Source organism: Elephantulus edwardii, unplaced genomic scaffold (genome assembly GCF_000299155.1).
Source record: "Elephantulus edwardii isolate Elephantulus edwardi_28Jun2011 unplaced genomic scaffold, EleEdw1.0 scaffold00117, whole genome shotgun sequence".
Classification (NCBI taxonomy): domain Eukaryota; kingdom Metazoa; phylum Chordata; class Mammalia; order Macroscelidea; family Macroscelididae; genus Elephantulus; species Elephantulus edwardii.
Genome location: NW_006399867.1, coordinates 5,028,632 through 5,049,024, shown reverse-complemented (window position 1 = coordinate 5,049,024; position 20,393 = coordinate 5,028,632). Strand labels below are relative to the sequence as shown.

At 43.8% G+C, this 20,393-nt stretch overlaps 1 protein-coding gene across 1 annotated transcript in view; it reads right to left on the bottom strand.

Annotated features, from left to right (window-relative positions):
* The window catches only part of DNAH3 (dynein, axonemal, heavy chain 3), a 230,099-nt gene that overhangs the window by 7,519 nt on the left and 202,187 nt on the right, over window positions 1-20,393 (bottom strand). Inside the window, exons 53-58 of the mRNA XM_006892705.1 lie at window positions 16,318-16,543; window positions 13,262-13,506; window positions 7,821-7,937; window positions 5,103-5,257; window positions 3,694-3,861; window positions 1,448-1,590 (exon numbers count right to left, since the gene is read on the bottom strand). Coding sequence (XP_006892767.1) covers window positions 1,448-1,590; window positions 3,694-3,861; window positions 5,103-5,257; window positions 7,821-7,937; window positions 13,262-13,506; window positions 16,318-16,543 — 1,054 coding nt within the window. The remainder of the gene's footprint in view (window positions 1-1,447; window positions 1,591-3,693; window positions 3,862-5,102; window positions 5,258-7,820; window positions 7,938-13,261; window positions 13,507-16,317; window positions 16,544-20,393) is intronic.

The window sequence follows — 20,393 nt, the reverse complement described above, 5'->3', positions numbered from 1 at the left end:
TACCCGCCCCCCCCCAGTTTGCTTTTCTCTTTAAAAAGATTATTTCATTGTTGCACAATTTCCTTCTTCCTCCCCCTCTCCACCACTCCCAGTCCACTTTGCTATGCATCTCTTATTCTGGACAATTGTCATGCAAATAATACCTAATCATATATTTCTTTTAGACAGTTCTTTCCCTCATCTATTTCAATGCAGTGTTCGTTATTCATCCCCTCACTTCTTAGTTTTCCCCCAATCCCCATGTCAGTCCTGTTTTATAAGTGCCATTATGCAGTATTTATCCTTCTGTGACTGAGGCATTTCACTCAGCATAATGTCCTCCAGGGCCAACCATTCTGTATAATATTTTATGAGTTCCTTGTTTGTTTGTTTTTATTGTACTAATTTATTTATGTTATTGCATCAGAGAGCTGGACAATGACTAGGGATAACAGAAGAAAAGCTGATGCCTTTGAGAAATGGTGTTGGACTGCTAGGAAAACAAACAGGTTCATCATGGAGAGGGATAAACCAGGCTGCTCCTTGGAGGCAAGGATTCTGAAGCTTTGTCTGATATACTTTGGATATGTGGCAAGGAGGGGCCAGTTCTTAGAGAGGGACATCATGCTTGTGAGGGTGGAGGGACAACACAGGAGAGAAAGACCCTCAATGAGATGGATTAATTCAGTGACTGGGGTAATGGGAGTAGGTGTGTTGGAGACAGTGAGATTGGCATAGGACAGAACAGGGTATAGGGCTGTTGTACATAAGGTCACTATGAGTTTCAGGTGACTCAACAGGACATAACAACAACTAGATTATTTATAAAATTTGAATACATTGTTTTCCATACCAGTTCCTTCCCATTTCCCTCATCCTCCCACCCATAAAATTGTGCAACCCCATGATTAATTCCCCTCCTCCCCTGCACATCCTCACCCCTCTGCTTCCAACCTCTCCCCACTTTGATCCTCATATTCGTTCTACAGTAATGGTTTTATACAGTATTTGTCCTTACGGGACTGACCGTTCACTCAGCATAATGTTCTCCAGTACCTCCCAAGTTAGATAATATTTACAAAATTATTGCTCCTACGTTCCATTGTGGGTTTGGTATTTTGGAGTGGTTTTTGTTTGGTTTGGTTTTTTTGTTTTCTTTTTCTGTTGCTCAAGATGAGGCAAGCCTCCTCCTGGGCATGATCTTGCTCTCTCTCTCTCACTTTTTTGCATGATTTTTTTTTTTTAATTTTTGTGTGAGTGTACCGTCAAATCAGATCTGACTGGTACAGGAGGAGATTGTCCCTCCTTTTCCCAGCAGAGCATCTGGTGGATTCGAACCCTGTGCCTCTGGGATTGTAGTTGCAGCTTCTTGCCACTAGGCCACCAGAGCTCCCCTGCATGATATCTCTTATCAATCAATCTTAGATGCTGTCCATGAGGTCAGACCCTTGGAGATTCACTGACCCACCTGTTGAATCTGATGAGCTCCTGCCTCAGGACGGTGTTCATGGACTCTTCATAGACCACAGGGTACAACTTCATGACCATATCCAGGTCAAAGTCGTTGGGAAGTTTGGAGAGTATATCTTTGGCCAGCTCCTCAACCACTTCCTTAAAATGCAGGCAGCAGACAAAAAAAAAAATGAACAAGACCCTCAGGTTGGGGCTCTGTCTGGGGGAATCTGAAGCACCCACCCTCTCACAGCCTGCAGAAGTAAATTCTCCCCCAAGGTGGAGTGGGAAACACCCACCATCCTTACAACCTCCTTATCATCACTCCCTGGTTCAGAAAGTGATAAGGTAAACTGGGTGAGCCCTGTCCTCACAAATGGAGCCAAAAAGAGCCCAAGGGTCAAGTTAGAACTTTCTGCTCAGCTAGCTAGCCTCAGGGCAGCAATGGACCCTGCAGAATCCTTCCCTGCAGACCTCAAGGTCAACTTGACAGGCTTCTCAGCTCCTGGTGTAGACTAGAACCCGTGTCCTGTGGTACCTGGGAAGGTGGTAGATAGGCTGTTCCGTGGCCCTCAACAAGGAAAGCCCAGGGCATTGGACTCACCAGGGTTGAGCGAGACAGGCCTGGGGGAGTGAAGATGAGTTGGGAGGGCATGAGTGATGGAGAGATGCAAAGCTCTGCAGTTCTGTGCATCTAGGGACTGTGGGCCCTACTCTTCATAAACTTTTACCCAGTTTGTGGGGCATTTCCATCCTTAAATTGAGAGCTGTACAATGAATAAGGATGACAGAAGAACTGACGCCTTTGAGCTGAGGTGTTGGAGAAGGGCACTGAACATCCCATGGATGGCCAAGAGAACAAACAGATATATCTTGGAGAGTGTGGAGCCGGAGTGCTCCTTGGAGGCAAGAATGATGAGGCTTTGCTTCACATACTTTGGGCATGTTGTTAGGAGGTGCTGTTTCTTGGAGAAGGACATGATGCTGGGAAGGACGAAGGGTTGGGAAAGGAGACAAAGACCCTCAACCAGGTGGATGGACCTGGTGACTACAGCAATGGGCTCTTGTGTGTCAGGAAGTGTGAAGACGTGCAGGATGCAACAGGCTTCAGATCTTTTGTTCACAGAGTGGCTATGAGTCATTCTCTAATTGAGACACACCAATCAGCTTGGTTTACCTTCACTCTTATTACCATCTGTGGCACTGTGAACTAAATTAAGAAACCAAGTAAGATACCAAGCTGAGAGGGGCTGGACTTGGTGTAGCTTGGAGGGTGCAGACAGGAAGGGAATGAAGGAAGTGATGGAGGTGACTGGGAGTGAGGAGACAAAGTTGTTGGGTCTAGCTCTGGTTCTTGTGATTTTAAGAACCACTTCAATCAGGTCACTTTCTCTCTCCAGGGCTTTGTTTCCCTCTGGTTTCTCAACTGAGAAGGTTGGATTGAGTCAACATTTAACAGAAGTGTTGGCTGGTTCCACTAGAGGTACTTGAAAGGATTTCAGGTCAAGTTCAAGGATGTGGAACAAGTCAAACACATGGTGGGAAAGATTCTCTCCCTTTTCAAGTTCTGGTCCCCTTTCTCCTTTGTTGTTTCTCAAGGAGCCTCATGTTCCGTTCATTTAAAAGCTCTATATTATTTGCTCATCTCTCTCTTTTAATAACTGGGGGGACCAGGCCTCAACTCAGAGCCTCTGGCCAGAATCTCCATCTGGGAAGAATTTAGTTATGTGTTAGTGCTCAATTTCTTTTTATGGTCATTGTGATTTTCTGGAAGCACTATTAGTTTTCTATAATGAGAATGATGTCCTATTTCTTTTGGAAAAATAAAGATTTTTAAGCAACACACAGATAGTTTTAAAAACATTGTCTAAATGTAGTATAGACATAATGTGAATTAGCAAAAATCATGAAAGTTAGATTCCTTTAAGAGTGGAATTTTGGGAAGACCCTGACCCTTGCCTTTTGGACAATAAAAAAATAAAAAAAAAAAAGAGGAGTCTGTAGCCCTCTCAAACCCTGCCCCTCACCCAGTCTCTAAATCTTGGGCGCCCCAAAGCTACCTCCATATAGAAACCTTACTTGGCATCTACACGATGGTTCCATTTTCCCTTTCAGCTCTGTATTTAAACACTGAGCAGTAAGACAAGGTGCGTACCCCTTCCTTGGGGCTCTGCCAGGACCCCACTTCTCTGCCTTCTAGGTCACCCAGGAGATAGAAAGCTTCCAGGAAATGGAATTACATGTCTTTGCCCCGGCCATTACCTGAGAGGACTTGCCGCTCCCTGCGGACTGCCTGGGGAGGGTCAGCAGCACCCCCTGAAACAGCTGGCTGGTTTCCTGGCTGTCCTTGGCGATGTCGGCATTCGCATGGAGACCGAACACTTCTGGGTGCGCTGTGATGGGGAGGCCCCTCATATAGTCGAGGTAGGACTGGAAAGAAAACCTTGAGTTGACCTAAGTGTGGGTTTCCTAGGGTCCTACAGCTCAGTTAGGGCTTAGCTGGTCTACATTAGAGTGGGAATAACACTGTGTCAGAATCAAAACCCTTCCCTCGACCCTTGAGCGAAGCATCTTCACACGGCTTTCTAGGAAGTGAGCAAGAAGAAATATAGAAAAGGGCTGATTATTGTCTCTCCCCCGCCAGAGCCTCCCTCCCCAGTACTGTCGTTCTAGAGTTAGAAAGAACATCCATCACAAACTAACTGTATAACCTTGATACCACTGATATCCTGGTCTCCTTGTCTGAAAACTGGAAGATAAACAGATTACAAAGGAGCAGAATTCTTTCTCTCACTGTCCTGGGAACAGACAAGGCTTCAAGCTTGGTGGAAGATGGTGGATTAGAACTACCAACTTTTGGTTAGCAGATGAGCACTTAACCATTGTACCACCAAGGTTCCTTTGTACATCGTTGTTGTTGTTGTTAAATGCCGACTCACAGCTGATTCTCCAGTGGGTTTTCAGAAGCACTGAATTGCAGGAGAGGAGATTGCCCATCTTTCTCCCACAGAGCAGCTGGGGGATTTGAACCCCCAGAGAGGCCCTGCCTTTCAGTTAGCTGCACAGGTCCCTGGAGCCTATGCTGCCAGAGCAGGTGCACAACAAAAGCTCCCTCCCACCCTTCCTCTAGATGCCTTGTTCCCTCCTTTCCTTTCTCACCCCCAACTCAGTTTTTAGGCCCTTTCCCTTCTTCTCCCTTCCAGACCTGTGTTTCCAAGTACCAATTCCTGGCCTGTCTGCCTCCAAGGATGTGACTTAACCATTCTTCCCCTTTTTCACAGATGAACATCATATTTTGAAAACCTCTGTCTGGTGGCCTCGTGGTAAGAAGCTGCGCTGTGATCTCAAAGGCATGTGGTTCCAATCCACCAGCTGCTCCGTGGAAAAAGGATGGAGAATCTCGAATCTCCTTCCATGTAATTAAATATCTCTGAAAACCCACTGGAGGGTCAGCTATGCATTGTTTCTGACTCAACAGCACACAACAACCACCACCGCCACCACCACCAAATCTTTAATGTTCATCACACAATAACGATGTCCCTCTTGTAGACTGTCTGAAACATCACAAGTCAGCAGTGTCAAGGCTATACCCCTGACACTGCTTGGCAGCCTCAGCTCCATTGAGGCTAGTGAGAAAAGAGTGGGGCCGCCCTCCCTTCGCCCTTTACCTGGTAAGTGCCATGGGGAGGGATGTAGTAAGTGTCCCCAGGAGCGAGGGGGTAACGGTCGTTTTCAATCTCCTTACAGTAGAATGTGGACAGGAGGGACAGCAGGAGACGCCTGTCTTTGTCATCCGTCACTCGGCCTCCATAATTGCATTCCCCTGGGAAAACAAGCAGACAGGGCAGTTCAGTGCAGAAGATGATAATGAACTTGGTCTTTAACCTGACACAAGGTCAAAGCCTCCAGCTTAAGAGATCTGCTCGGACACAAGGTGGATAGAACCATGGTTCGGTCTGGGATGAGAGCAAGCTTGCTTGGTACTATGGTTGCTACAAAATAACCTCCTATTAGGGAGGTTTGGTGGTAAGGAACTGTGCACGCCAACCCAAAAGTACACGGTTCGAATCCGCCTGCTGCTTCATAAGAAAAATATGGGATATCTCCTCCTGTGTGACTAACTGCCTCTGAAGACCTGCTGGAAGGTCAGCTACGGATTGGTTCAGACTCTATGGTACGTTATATAGGCTGTATCTATATGGCATCTATCTATCTATCTATCTATCTATCTATCTATCTATCTATCTACCTAACTGCCTAACTACCTACCTATCTATCTAGATATAGATACACACACATATAGTGTATTCCCATCCTGACTCATCACTGACTATTGGGTTTCTGAGGCTATAAACGGAACCAAAGGAGATTGCTCATCTCTCTTCCATGGAGCTGCTGGTGGATTTGAACCTCCAGAGAATGCTCTTTGGGTTAGTGCATGGACCTTGCCACCAGAACTCCCTATCCATCTATCCACTTGTAAATCATTGCTTGTTTTTGCAGGACTGGGCAGATAATAGTATTCACCATTGTTGTTTTTCACTCCCGCGTACCTCCCAGCGTCTTCCGTTGCCTTGGTCATGTCATGCTGCCCTCTTTCTTGTTGTAAAACATTTTCATAATGTTTTCTTAGGAATTTAAGAGCAAGATATACAAAATGGATGAACTGTTTATTTATATGGGAGAAAGATGGGCAATCTCTTCCCAAGCAACTTATAACCTCTGGAAACCTGCTGGAGGGTCAGTTATGAGTCGGTTCCGACTCGACAGCACAAAACAACTCCCTTATTTTATATGACCAAGTCTAAATATGTCTTCTCTGTAGTAATGATTTCTTCCCTTTCCTCTTTCCTCCCTAGAAACAACCAGAGAATGTTTCTGTGTACATACCTTCTCTTGACTTTATAGTTGTCTTTTGCAGTATCTGGCTTTTTGGGATTGACTTACTTTTCTCAGCATGATATCCTCTGGGTTCATTCATGTTATGTTTCACAGATTCATCCACAATCTTTAACTATACAGTATCCCATTGTGTGTGTTTGCTATAGATTATCTATCCATTAATCACTGAGAGGCACTTCAGTTTCTTTCCTCTTCTTGCTAATGTGAATAGTGCTGTGACAAACATGGGTATGTGTATGTCCACTGGTGTCATGGGGACAAAGTTTTATAGATTATATTCTTTAATACTCTGCTCTAGTGGCCTAGACCTAGTGCCAACCTAAAGGCACGTAGTTCAAATCCACTGGCTGCTCTGCGGGAGAAAGATGGGCAATCTCCTCTCATGCAGTTCAGTGTTTCTGAAAACCCACTGGAGGATCAGCTGTGAGTCGGCATTTAACAACAACAACAACAGACTATGTACAAAGGAACCTTGGTAGTGCAGTGGTTAAGTGCTCATCTGCTAACCAAAAGTTGGTAGTTCTAATCCACCATCTTCCATCAAGCTTGAAGCCTTGGAAACTGTATGGAGTAGTCTTGTTTGTCCTATAGGATTACCATGAGTTGAGATGACCTCATTTCCACTCTGTAAATTTCTACTCCAAATCAGCACATCAGCTCAGACTCAGCTAAATGCTCCTGAGTCTGCACTGGCTCATAGCTGATACATGCTGCAGTGGGTTTTCAGAGGCAGTAAGTCACATGATCAGGAGGAGGAGAGGGGGGAGACTGCCCACCTTTCTCCCTCAAAGAAGCTTGTGGGTTTGAACCATGTACCTTTGGGTTGGCAGTGCAATTCCTTACCCTTTAGGCCACCAGAGCTCCTGGTGACTAATATCAGTACACACTGGGGGAGTGATAACAACTTGCTCATGGATATAACAAAATGCTGTCGTGACACCATGGTCTCTCTGCTGGGCAATATTTTCTTCCTCATTTTTTTAATATTTTATCACTTTTTTGTGTGTGTACCGTCAAATCGGATCTGACTGGTACAGGAGGAGATTGCCCCTCCCTCTCCAGCAGTGCATCTGGTGGATTCGAACAGCGTTCCTCTGGGATTGCAGTGCAGCTTCCTGCCACTAGGCCACCAGAGCTCGCTTATTTTCTTCCTCTTGATGATTACCCTCCTTCCTCTTCTCCTTATAAAACTCCTACTCATCCTTCAGAGCCCATCTCTTAAGCCTTTAGGAAGTTTTCAGTTAGCATCCTCTCCTTCCCCTATGTTCCTTTCCAGAGGCTTAAACACTATCTGCCTGTCTACTTCAGAAACCTTTCCCCTGGTGAATGTAGAACTGTCTTCTAATATCTTAATGACCTTAGTTTTTTACCCTCTCCAGCACAGTGACCAGCACTGTTGGTAAATGCTTCCTGTTGGCTGACTAAATGAATAAAGAGGGCAGAGCAGAGGAACAGGAGGACGGAGCTTGGTATCTGATGCTTACCTGTCAGATACGTCAGAGCATCAAAGGGCACCTCGACGTATTCGTTCAGGAACATCTTGATCTGCTGCATGCTAATCCTCAGGTCGGATTCATTGAACTCATAAGGAATATTCCAACCTGCATGGGGCGGAGAAGAAGCGGAGGCTTCAGATCCAAGCTCTCTCAATTTCCTCTAAGAGATCGGGCTGGTAGAGTTACGCAGTTATGTATCAAGAGCCTCAGTCAGCCCATGAATATCAAGCAAAGGGCCACGTATTAGTCTTGACATTTACGGGCAGCATGGGAGCCATTCTGCTTGCAAAAACAACCACTCTAAATCAATTTCCTGATGGGTCTTGCCATTTGTTAAGGAAGATGTTAACATCCTGGGATTTGTGGAATGAGAATAATTTATCCTGGCTGGAATAACATGGTGCTTGGTGTACGGAGCTCCAAAAATAGTAGGGAAGCAGAGCAATGTCTGGGATTAGGTAACAGAACTAAGTGAGCACTGAGAATTCCTCTCCTGGTGCTCGTGGGAGAACTGAAGGGCCAGCCTCGGAGCAATTGAGGCTTCTATTTCCAAGGGCAGTGGCTGCCTGGTTGGCACCAACAGTTAAGAGCTTGATTAGACCCAAAAGGTGGGCAGTTGGAACCCACTCAAATGTGCCCAGGACACAGGAGCTTCTAGAAAACTCTATGCAGCGAATCTACTCAGCACACACAGGGCCAGCCTTCATAGGAATGCACTCAAGAGCAACTAACAGCAGCAACAACTTCTAAGGATTGATGTCCCCGGGTGGTGCCCGCGATTAAACGCTTGCCTGTTAGGAAAACAGCTGGCAGTTCAAACCCTTCAAACCCCTCACAGGCACTTTGGAAGAAAGACCTGGGATCTACTTAGAAGGATCATTGGCAATGAAGTTCTACTTTGGACACATGGCATCATCCCAAGTCAAGTCAGAAGTGACTTGAATGACAACTGGTATTTCCAAAAGTGGTGTGTTAATTAGATGTCCTCTGGGCCTGGAAATGCAACACGAACATGTGAACCAAACCCAGCCCAGGATCAGTGCGCTACGGATGGGGGGCTTGCTTTCCTGTCAGACATTCCCGCTCAGGTAAAACTAATCTCATAATAAAATTTGAGTGCTCACAACATACAGCACACTGGGGAGGGTGTTTCAAGCCAAGGTCTTGTGTTGAATTTCCAAAGACTGGCATGCACAGGAGAAGAGTGGTGGCGGGAGAAGGTGACACTAGACTGGGAGAGGCTGAGAGGCTGTCTTCCTTGGCAGTCATAGAAAAGAATCAGGTGGTCTCTGGAGCTAACTAGGGCAAGGAGGGGGCACAAGAAAAGGACAGGATGCTCAGAGACATCGTACCTGGTCTCCTTGTTGTTGTTGTTATGTGCCATCGAGTCGTTTGCAACTCATAGCGACCCTAGTACAAGAGCCCTAAATGCCATTCTATCCTGTGCCAACCTAGCCATCTCAAACACATTCATTCCCACCACTCCACTCACAGACTCGATCCATCTCATCGAGGGTCTTCCTCTCCTTCGCTGTCCCTCCACTCTCCCAAACATGATGTCCCTCTCCAAGGACCAGTCCCTCCTTGCAACATGCCCAAAGTATGTCAGACAAAGTTTCAGAATCCTTGACTCCAGGGAGCATTCTGGCTTTACCTTCTCCAGCACAAACCTGTTTGTTCTCCTAGCAGTCCATGGTGTATTTAACACTCTTCTCCAGCACCACAGCTCAAAGGCATCAATTCTCTTTCTATCATCCCTATTCATTGTCCAACTCTCTGATGCATAGCACATAATTGCAAAGACTATAGCCTGGATCAGGCGCACCTTAGTCTCCAGCCTGACGTCGTTGCACTCCTGGTCTCCTTAGCTGACCCAAAAGAATAGCTGGCAAACATAAAATGCTGGTGAGGTTGCAGAGAAACTGGAACCCTTATTCACTGCTGGTGTGAGTGTAAAATGTGCAACCAATATGGAAGGCCATATGGCGCTTTCTCAAAAAGTTGCAAACAGAAATACCATTTGACCCAGCAATTCCACTACTGAGAATATACCCTAAAGAAATGAGAACTGCCACCCAAGCAGATACATGTTCACCCATGTTTACTGCGGCTTTGTTCACAATAGCAAAGAGTTGGAAATATCCCAAGTGCCCATCAACAAACGAATGGATAGAGAAGCTCTGGTATATTCACACAATGGAATACTATGCTGCATTGAAAATCAAGGAACTCGTGAAATATTATACAAAATGGTGACCCTGGAGGACATTATGCTTAGTGAAATATCTCAGTCACAAAAGGACAAATACTGCATAGTGCCACTGTTGTAAAGAGGGACTGACATCGGAGTTGGGGGGAAACTAAGAAAAGAGGGTATAAATAGTGTATACTGCATTGAAATAGATGAGGGAGAGTACTGTTGAAGAGGAATATATGATTAGGTATTATTGTCATGACAAGAGTCCAGAAAGAAACCTACATAGTGGAGTGGACTGAGGGGGAGGGGATTGTTTAACAATGAAATTATTATTATTATTTTTTACTTGTCAAAGAGAAAGGCAAACTGGGGGGGAAAGGGTGGGCAGAGAGGAAAGTGCTACAATGAATGAATGAATGAATGGAAATGAAAAAAATAAAATTCAAAGGCTGAAAAAAAGAATAGCTGCGAATGCCTTGAGCTGGTCACACCAATGCTACGTAAAGAATCAGCAAACAGCCCATGGGAAGGAGGAATACAGTCTGATCTTAAACCTGGCTGATAAGCGCTTTCTACCTGGCAGTTTAATGATCTACTCTAACAGGGCTATTCAGTTACTATAAGTTAAGTGTGAATGGTTAATAACACTAACTTTTCTTCTCTCCCCCCCCCCCCAAGAAGTAGCAGGGTCAAATGTCCTGGGAATAGTGCTGCTTTCACTGTTATTCACACATAAACAACTCCCTCACTCATTGCCCCTGAGCCCGAACCAGCTCATAGCTGATCCTCTACTGGGTGCCGAGGCTGTCAATGGAGGGAGGTTTCCCATCTTTCTTCTGAGGAGACACTGGTGGCTTTGACCTGTCACAGAGCTGTGCTCTTGGGGTGAGCAGTGCACCTCTTGACAGACCAGGCCCTCAGAATGTGTGTGTGTGTGTGGGGGGGAAGCCACCTACAGTGCCATGAATTGCCTGGTGATAATTCCATGGGGAATGGTCACTGCACTGCACCTATGATTGCTATTGATGTTCTCAGGTGCCAACTAGTTAACTATGGCTCCCAGTCACCCTATAAACAACTGGTCGGCACCCCGTCCTATCCCGTACCACTTTCCTATCTCTGCCACCCTCAAATTTATTGCTGTAGCCGCGGATTTGATCCATCTCGTTGGGGGCCTACTCTATCTTTCTTTTTTTTTAAATAAGATTTTGATTTTTATACTGGCTTACTTAACAAAGTTGGTATACATTGTTTTTCACAGCGGATCATAGGACCGCCCCTCCCTAGAGCAGTAAACATAACTCAGTAGGCCAAAGGGAAGCCCTCTCCCTCATGTTCTCCAGACCACACTACTTCTGTAATGAGGGGATCTTCACTGTTATGATTATTTCTCTGACATTGACATTGACATTGACATTGACCTGGTTATAGTGTTGTCAAGCTTGGCAAACCAAAATGAAGGAAATACAGCTATACTTTAATTTAAGATAAAATCGGTTTCAGGATGTCTCACATATTACATAGGACACGCCTCTATGCTGTATATTATACTGGTAACCCTGCTGAGGGTGGATACACGCAGAGACACACACCTTCATCCAGCTGTCATTTCCCCTGCAGGGAACTCAGACGGGTTATCTTTGGAAAGATGGGGGTTGCATGCTCTTCTCAAAATTTTTTTTTAAAATTCTTGTTGTGAACCATCAAGTCAGATCCAACTGGCACAGGAGGAAATTGCCCTTCCTTCTCCAGTGGAGCATCTGGTGGATTTGAACTGTGCACCTTGGGGATTGCAGTGCAGCTTTTTGACACTAGGCCACCAGAGTTCCCTCTTCTCAGTTGCACCATTATTTTACATGAGACTCTGACTCCATGATTCATTCTCTTCACATACAAAACTACATCACTGCAGTTACTATGATATACTTTCCTAGATTGTACTAAATATTCTAGCCGAATTGAATTAGATAGTAGGTATCAGTGAGTTTTCTAAAAATTACTTCAGTAACATCTTTCTAGAGTTAGCTGAAACACTAATTTACAAAATAAAATACACATAATTCCCTTTTTATTCACAAATGCTTTCTTTCTTATTTCCTAGCTATCCAGAATATGAGCATTAAGAAAAATTAAAGATGGTGAAAATAAGAAAAATTGCCGGAAGTATATACCATATTTCCAAAGTAAATGTTTATCATTACCTAAGAATAATATCTTTATAACTTATATTCAGTACACTTTTGTTGTCTCCAGTGATTTTGACATGGAACAGATTGAGAAAAAAAAATTCAATAGAACATGTTCCTCTCAGGGAGCTCTGGTGGCATAGTGGCAAGAAGCTGCACTGCGATCCCGAAGGCTCATAGTTCGAATCCACCATGTGTTCTGCTGGAGAAGGAGGGGTAATCTCCTCCTGTGCCAGTCAGATGTAATTTGATGGTACACAACAACAACAAAAACAAAATTTAAACCACCCAAGCGGATATGTGCACACCCTTTTTATTGAGGCTTTCCTTGTTCACAATAGCAAAGAGTTGGAAACGAATGGACAGAGAGTGGTATATTCACACAATGGAATAGTAACCTGTATTGAAAAACAAGAAACTCATGAAATATTACACAAAATGTATAACCCTGGAGGACATTATGCTGAGTGAAATATCTCAGTCATAAAAGGACAGATACTGCATAGTGTCACTGTTGTAAAATGGGACTGACATTGGCATTGAAGGGAGACTGAGAAAGATGGGATAAATTATGTATACTGCATTGAAACAGAAGAGGGAGAGAACTGTTTGAAAGGGATAGATGATTGGGTATTATTTTCATGATAGGAGTCCAGAATGAAGGCTGCGTAGTGGAGTGGACTTGGGGGGAGGAATTGTATGACAATGAAAGAATTTTTCTTTTACTTTTCAAAGAGAAGAGTGAATTGGGCGGGGAGGGGTGGGCAGGGAGAAAAGTGCAACAATGAATGAATGGAAATCCAAAGTTTGTAAATTTTCATTAGAATTAATTAATAAAAAAGGAGTAAAAAAAATAAACAAAGAACAGGTTCCTCTGAATCACTTTAAAGTTGTAATTACAGTAGAGAAGAACAACCATGCTATTTGTCATTCACTCCCTTTCTGAGATGCTTTTGTTTTCTAATTGATCAAGTATTACTTTTTATTTCTTTCTTTGCAGTTCTTGGTAAAATCAGGAGTACTGCTGGAAGTCCCTCCTTACTCACCCAGCGGCCCAAAGTTTCTCCTCTCTTGAACCACGGCGTGGAAGAAGCAAAGGCCAAACAGAAGCTTGTGCCACATCACTGGCTTCTCACAGCTTTGGAAGAACAGGGGGTCCGAGATGGGATCATTGAGGTAGGAGCGTAAAAGGTTGGCCCGGAGCCCCTTGGGAGGCTCGTTGGTCATTTTGATCCCATTCTGGAGAATGCTGACTGGAAACTTCTCTGATGGGTAGCTGGTCAGCCAGAGTCTGCAAAGGACAACAGATCCAACCATTCAGAGCAGTGCAATAAAAGCAAGAAATAAAAGCACATGAAAAGCAGTCAGAAGTAATTGTAGCTACAGTTAATATTAAACACTCTAGAAAGAAATACATTACAATATATAGTGAAGAGACTGAGATTGTTAGCAGTTTTAGTTTGCTTGGCTCCACAATCAACATTTTTGGTACTAGCAGCCAAGAAATCAAAAGACAAATTGCATTGGGAAAGTCTGCTATCAGGAGTACTGAAAAGCAACAGCAACAGTTTAGAGACTAAGGTGCATCTGATCCGGGCCATAGTCTTCACAATTGCTTGCTATGCATCAGAGAGTAGGACAATGACTAGGGATGATAGACAGAGAATTGATGCCTTTGAGCTGTGGTGCTGGAGAAGAGTATTGAATATACCATGGACTTCCAGGAGAACAAACAGGTTCATTCTATAAAGAGTGATGCCAGGCTACTCCTTGGAGGCAAGGATTCTGAGGGTTCGTCTGACATACTTTGGACATGTTGCAGGAGGGACCAGTCCTTGGAGAAGGACATCATGCTTGGAAGGGTGAAGGGACAGTTCAAGAAAGGAAGACTCTGGATGAGATGTATGGATTCAGTAGGTGTCTCAGAGACAGTAAAGTTGGCAGGTTTCAGGGCTATTGTATTGCTATGAGTTGCAAGCGACTTGATGGCACCTAACAACAACAATAAATAAGACATAAATAACTATGTGATAAGAAGGACATTATGCTGAGTGAAATATCTCAGTTACAAAAAGATAAATACTGCATAGTACCACTGTTATAAAGCATGTATGACACAAGGGTTTGGGAGAAAAATAGGATAAGAGTGGATAGATAATGACCATTGCACTGGAACAGAAGGAAAGAATTGTTTAAAAGGAATATAAGATTAGGCATTATATGTACAACAACAGCCCAGAATAAGAGGTACGTGGCAAAGAGGATGCGGAGGGGAGGAGCGAGGCAATTGTGTAATGTTGTTGTTGTTGCTTGCCATCAAGTCCAGCACAACTCATAGTGACTCTATGAACAAAAGACCTAATGCATTTCCATAACTGTCGTCATTTTATCAAGTTCATAGTGTTTCCAGAGGTATGTGGTTTAGGAAGTGGAGGCCATAATGAATGAATATATATTTAAGAAACATGAACTGGGAGAGGTGGAAGGGAGAGAGGGGGGGTAAAAATGTGTTGCAACGAATGAATGAATGAAAATCAAACTTTTCTGTAAACTTTCATTAAAATCACTATTAACACAAAAAAATTTTAAAAATAAAAGAATTTACGTTTTCTCATTTGCTTCTGTCTTAATCCTCACCTAATGCGGAGTATACTGCTGTTGTTGTTGGTGTGAACTGTGGCTTTGGGGCAAATTCACAGCTGATCTTCCAGGGTTTTTTTCAGAGACAATCAGTAGCATGGGAAAAGACTGTGCATCTTTCTCCCTTGAAGCAGCAGGTGGATTTGAGGCACGTGCCTTTGAATTGGCAGCACAACTCCTTAAAACTAAGCCACCAGAGCTCCCAGGGAGTGTATTACTATCTGTCCCCTTTTACCTAAGAAACGATCCCTGGTGGCACACTGGTTAAACACTGGGCTGCTAACCAGAAAGTCAGTGGTCTGAACTCTTCAAGTGCTCGTTGGGATAAAGCTGTCTCGTAGCCTTCTTCTGTAAAGGCTGTTGTGCACCGCTGAGTGGGAAACAACTCAGAGCTGACCCGCCAGCAGGTTTTCAGAGGCAGGAAACCACACGGGAGGAGACTGCCCATTTCTCGCAAGTGGAGTAGCTGGTAGATTTGAACTCCAGGCCTTTAAATTGGCAGTGCGACTCCTTAGCACTGAGCCACCAGAGCTCCCAGTGATGATTACAGCTTTGGAAACCTGATGGGACAGCTCTTCTCTGACCTAGAGGGTGGCTGAGTCAGGACCCACTTTGTCGAAACAGTGGACAGTTTTATAAACAGAGGAAGCAGAGGCATGGAAGGGAGAAGGAGTAAAGAATTCTTTACTCAAAGGACTTAGGTTTTGTCCTTGGTTCTTGGGAGATAACTCTAAACCCCAGAATTCCCTCAATGACAAAACTATCTTTGTTAAGTATGAAATGGCATCTGATCCCACTTAATGAACTATGCAAATGAGAAAATTTTATGCTAGGTAGGGACCGGCCATGCCAGAAACCATGACATCAGCCTGACCTTTAGGGAGGGGAGGTGGACTAGAGGTTAAGTTCAATCATACGGGCCATGTTGCAATCAATCATACCTACATAACATTGCTGTTGTTAAGTACCATTAAGTCGAGTACAACTCATAGTGACCCTTAGAACAACAGATCTGAACTCTGTACTATCCTGTGCCATCCTCACACTTCCTGACACACTAGGACCCACTGTGGCAGACACTGTGTAAATCCAGCTAGTCAAGGGTCTTCCTCTCCTTCGCCGACCCTCCACCCTTCCCGCATCATGTCCCTCTCCAAAGAACAGCGCCTCCTAGCAAAATCCCGCAAGTATGTGAGGTGAAGCCTCATCCTTCTTGCCTCCAAAGGGCACTCCAGCTGCACCCTCTCCAAGACAAATCTGTTTGTTCCTTGATAGTCCACGGGATGTTCAGTGCTCTTCTCCAACACCACAGCCCCAATTCTCCTCGTGTCATAAGTATTCATTGTCCAGCTCTCAGATCGATAGCAAGTCAATGGGAAGTAATTGCAATCTAAATTAATTTCCTCGTTCATTTCTGCGTCCCCAGCCATGAGCACAAAGCCCCAAGAAGGCAGAGTCTCACCTGAAATGGCTGTTGGTGTTCTCGGGAATGATGACTTCTTCGCAGATCTTCTCCAGTGTGGGCATCCAGCTGGTGGCCAGATGGCAGTTCTGTAAGACCACCCAGGTCCCATCTTTAAGGGCCGTGTTGATCATCTGGGCAGCAATAGGGCCTTGGCCTTGGCCAAGGGAGATGGTCTGTGTTCTGACACCGCCCATGCCAATATCATCGGCAAATTTCAACAAGCCTGCAGCCAGTGAGAAGAGAGATTATTTTTAAAACGAGAACAGACCAGATAAGATTCTATTTAAAAACACAATAGGAAAGGTTACATTACAATGCTAGTTTCAGGGGAAAAAAATTATCTTATTTTTAAAAAAAATCTTAGAGAACTGTATAAAAGGAATATATAATTAGGTATTATTGGTATGACGAGAGTCCAGAATAAGAGCTGCATAGGAAAGTGGTCTGGGGATCGGGGCTGCATAACAATGAAGGAACATTTTTTCCCAAGGAAAAAAAGCCAACTACAGGGAAGGAGAGGCAGGGAGGAAAACGTGCAACAATGAATGAACGGAAATCCAATTTCTTTATAGACTTATAATAAAATCTCAGTTAAAAAATCTTAGTAATTTCTAAACAAATTCTCTCTTCCGCCCCTCCCCCTGCCTGAGGAACATTTAAAAAAAGTTTTATACTTATTTCTTTACAAAGTTTGAACACATTGTTTTTCACAAAAGATCCTTCCCATTTCCTTCACCCCCCCCCAGCAGAGTGTGCAACCCTAGGATTAACACCCTATCCCCTCATCCTCACCCCCCCCTCGCTCCTTGGATCCTCATATTCATTCTATAATAATGGTAATAAACTATCTCTTTAGGAAAGCTTCAGGTTCCTGATAATCTATACCATACTGAACTCAAAATACACAAGACAGTATTTTTTTTAAAAAAAAACACTAAGCAATCAACAATTTACTTGGGAAGAACAATCCAGGTCTGTATGAAAGGAAAACCCCAGGTGCTAAAAATGAAGAAGGGAGTTGTGAGGGCCTAGCCGTGAGGAGCTGTGCTGCCAAACCGAAGGCAGGCAGCTTGAACCCACCAGCAACTGTGTGGGAGAAAGACGGGCAATCTCCTCCCATGGGACTTACTGTTTCTGAAAACCCACTGGAGGGCCAATTATGAGAAGAGTCAGTTCCAACCCCACAGAACACAACAACAACAAGAACCAAAATAAAGAAGTAGCTCAAAACCTCAGGAGAGCACACAATTTGCTATACAGCTCTCATTCTGGACTGTTGTCATACAAATAATACCAAATCATGTATTTCTTTTAGATAGTTCTTCCCCTCATCTATTTAAATGCAGTGTTCATTATTTATACTCTCTTTGTTTACTCCCAACCCCCATGTCAGTCCTGTTTCATAACAGTGGTATTATGCAGTATTTGTCCTTTTGTGACTGAGGTATTTCACTTGGCATAATGCCCTCCAGGATCACCCATTTTGTAGATTATTTTATGAGTTCCTTGCTTTTCAGTGCTGCATACTATTCCACGGTGTGAAAAAACATCTCACAACTTCTCGATTCATTCATTTGTTGATGGGCACTTGGGTTGCTTCCATCTCTTCGCTATTATGATAAATATGGGTGTGGGAACTGAGGCTTTTGCATAAAGTTCTAAGTCTAAAAGGATTGTGACTTCATGTTAAGAAGACTTTAAATTCAGGCTACAAACTCTGGGAGGCATCTTGGGAGCTTATCATTGACCGAGTGAAAACAGTAAAAAAACAGTATCAGCCCTTTGGCAAAAACCCAAAATAGAAGGCCTATCCAATACAAACAAGAGGGGTGTGACCTGTGGGAGTCTGAGTTAAACATTTCCCATAAAATTGATCTAGTATAATGAACCTCTGTGGACACTTTTATTTATTCATACAAAGGTGTCCTGCTGGGACTTCACTAAAATCTGAAGTATGTGACAAACAACTAATTGGTGTCAAGTTGGAAGCAACTCATAGCTGACCCTCCAACAGGTTTTTCTTTTTCTTTTATTTTATTATTTTGTGTGCTTGTGTACCGTCAAATCAGATCTGACTGGTATAGGAGGAGATTGTTCCTCCTTTTCCAGCAGAGCATCTAGTGGATTTGAACCGTGCACTTCTGGGACTGCAGTACATCTTCTTGCCACTAGACCACAAGAGCTCGCCAGTCAACAGGTTTTTCAAAGGCTACAAACTGCATGGGAGGAGACTGTCCATCTTTCTCAAAAGAACATTGGGTGGTATTGAACCAAGAGTCTTTAGGTTGATAGTGCATCTCCTTACCACTAGGCCACCAGAGAGAAGCCCACAAAACAACTCAAGCTTGCTTATGGTGAACTTGTAAACAAAAAAAATTATAAAATACCTGAGAGTATTTATCACTATAAGGCATAGTAAACACAAAACCCAATCAGGAGCACTAAATACAGAACCCCCAAGCTTTATATATAGCTTTTTAAAGAGAACATAAAGGAAATTCAGCTAAAATGTTTAAAGAAGAAACACAAAACATCCCAGAATTTTGAGGTTGTTAACAATTACAGCTTGCTCGGCTCCACAATCAACACTCTTGGCACCAGCAGTCAGGAAATCTAAAGACAAACTGCACTGAGAAAATCTGCTGACAGGGAGTTTTCCAGAATACTGAGAAGCAACAACATCGGTCTAGAGACTAAGGTGCTCCTGAGCCAGGCCATGTCTTTGCAATTGCTTGCTATGCCTCAGAGAGCTGGACAATTACTAAGGATGACAGAAGAAAAATCAATGCCTTTGAGTTGTGCTGGGGAAGAGTCTTCAACATATCATGGACCGTCAAGAAAACAAATAGGTCTGTCTTGGAGACGGTGAAACAAGTTTCTCCTTGGAGACTTGGATTTTGAAGTTCCATCTCACATATTGTGGGCATGTGGCCAGGAGGGACTAGTCTTTGGAGAAGGACATTATGCTTGGAAGGGTGGAGGGATAGCACAGAAGAGGAAGATCCCAAAGGAGATGGATTGATGACGTAACCGGGGCAATGGGAGTGGGTGTGTCAGAGTAAGTGAGACAGGCTCAGGACAGGGCAGGCTTCAGAGCTGTTGTACATTATATGGAAACAAAAATAAAAGAGTATGTATTTTGAATGAGAATGTAAAACCAAAAATGGAAAGCAGAGTGACTGAACATAAAAATGCAAAGTGTTGATTAAAGAACAGCTTAGGCAAGCTCTGGTGGCCTAGTGGCAAGAAGCAGCACTACAATCCCAGAGGTGAGCGGTTTATCAAATCCACCAGATGCTCTGCTGGAGAAGGAGAGACAATTTCGTCCTGTACCAGTCAGATTCAATTTGACGATACAAACACACAAAAGTAATAAAAAATTTTTTTTAAGTTTTTAAAAAGAGCAGCTTAAACACAGTCAAGGAGAGAGAGCCAGTGGATAATAAGGCTTAAAGGCAATGGGAACTTCTCACACTCAGACTCTGGTTTCCAAATGCCATGCAGACGCATCCAGGTCTAGTACAGAAAACGTACAAGATGGGCCTGGAATATAGGAGTTAGTGGTTCAAATCCACCAACTGCTCTGCAGAAGCAAGAGAGGCAATCTCCTCTTGAGTGGAAAACATGCTGGAGGGTCAGTTATGAGTTGGTTCTAACTTGATGGTACACATCAGCATTAGAAAGGGAAATTAAAAAAAATAAATTAAAAAAAAAAAGGGAAATTCAAAACCCTCAAACTGAGTGCTGTTGAGCTGGACCTGTCCTATAGTTGAGCCTCCAGGAGGTTTTTCTCACAGGGGAGGAGACTGTCTAGTTATCCTGAGGAGGAGCCGCTGGTAGACCTGAGACTCCAGAGAAGTGAAGCCTTTGGATTATCAGTATGACTCGCTACAGGCTAAACTACCAGGACTCCTTTCACAAAGCAAGGAAGCTTCACAAACAACTGGGATTATGTGCACAGGACACAGACATGAAGGGACCCCCCCCCCCAGACAAATAATGACAAATAATCTGAACACTGAAAGTATGATGACTGTCTATGAATAAAACACCACATCAAATACATTAAAAAT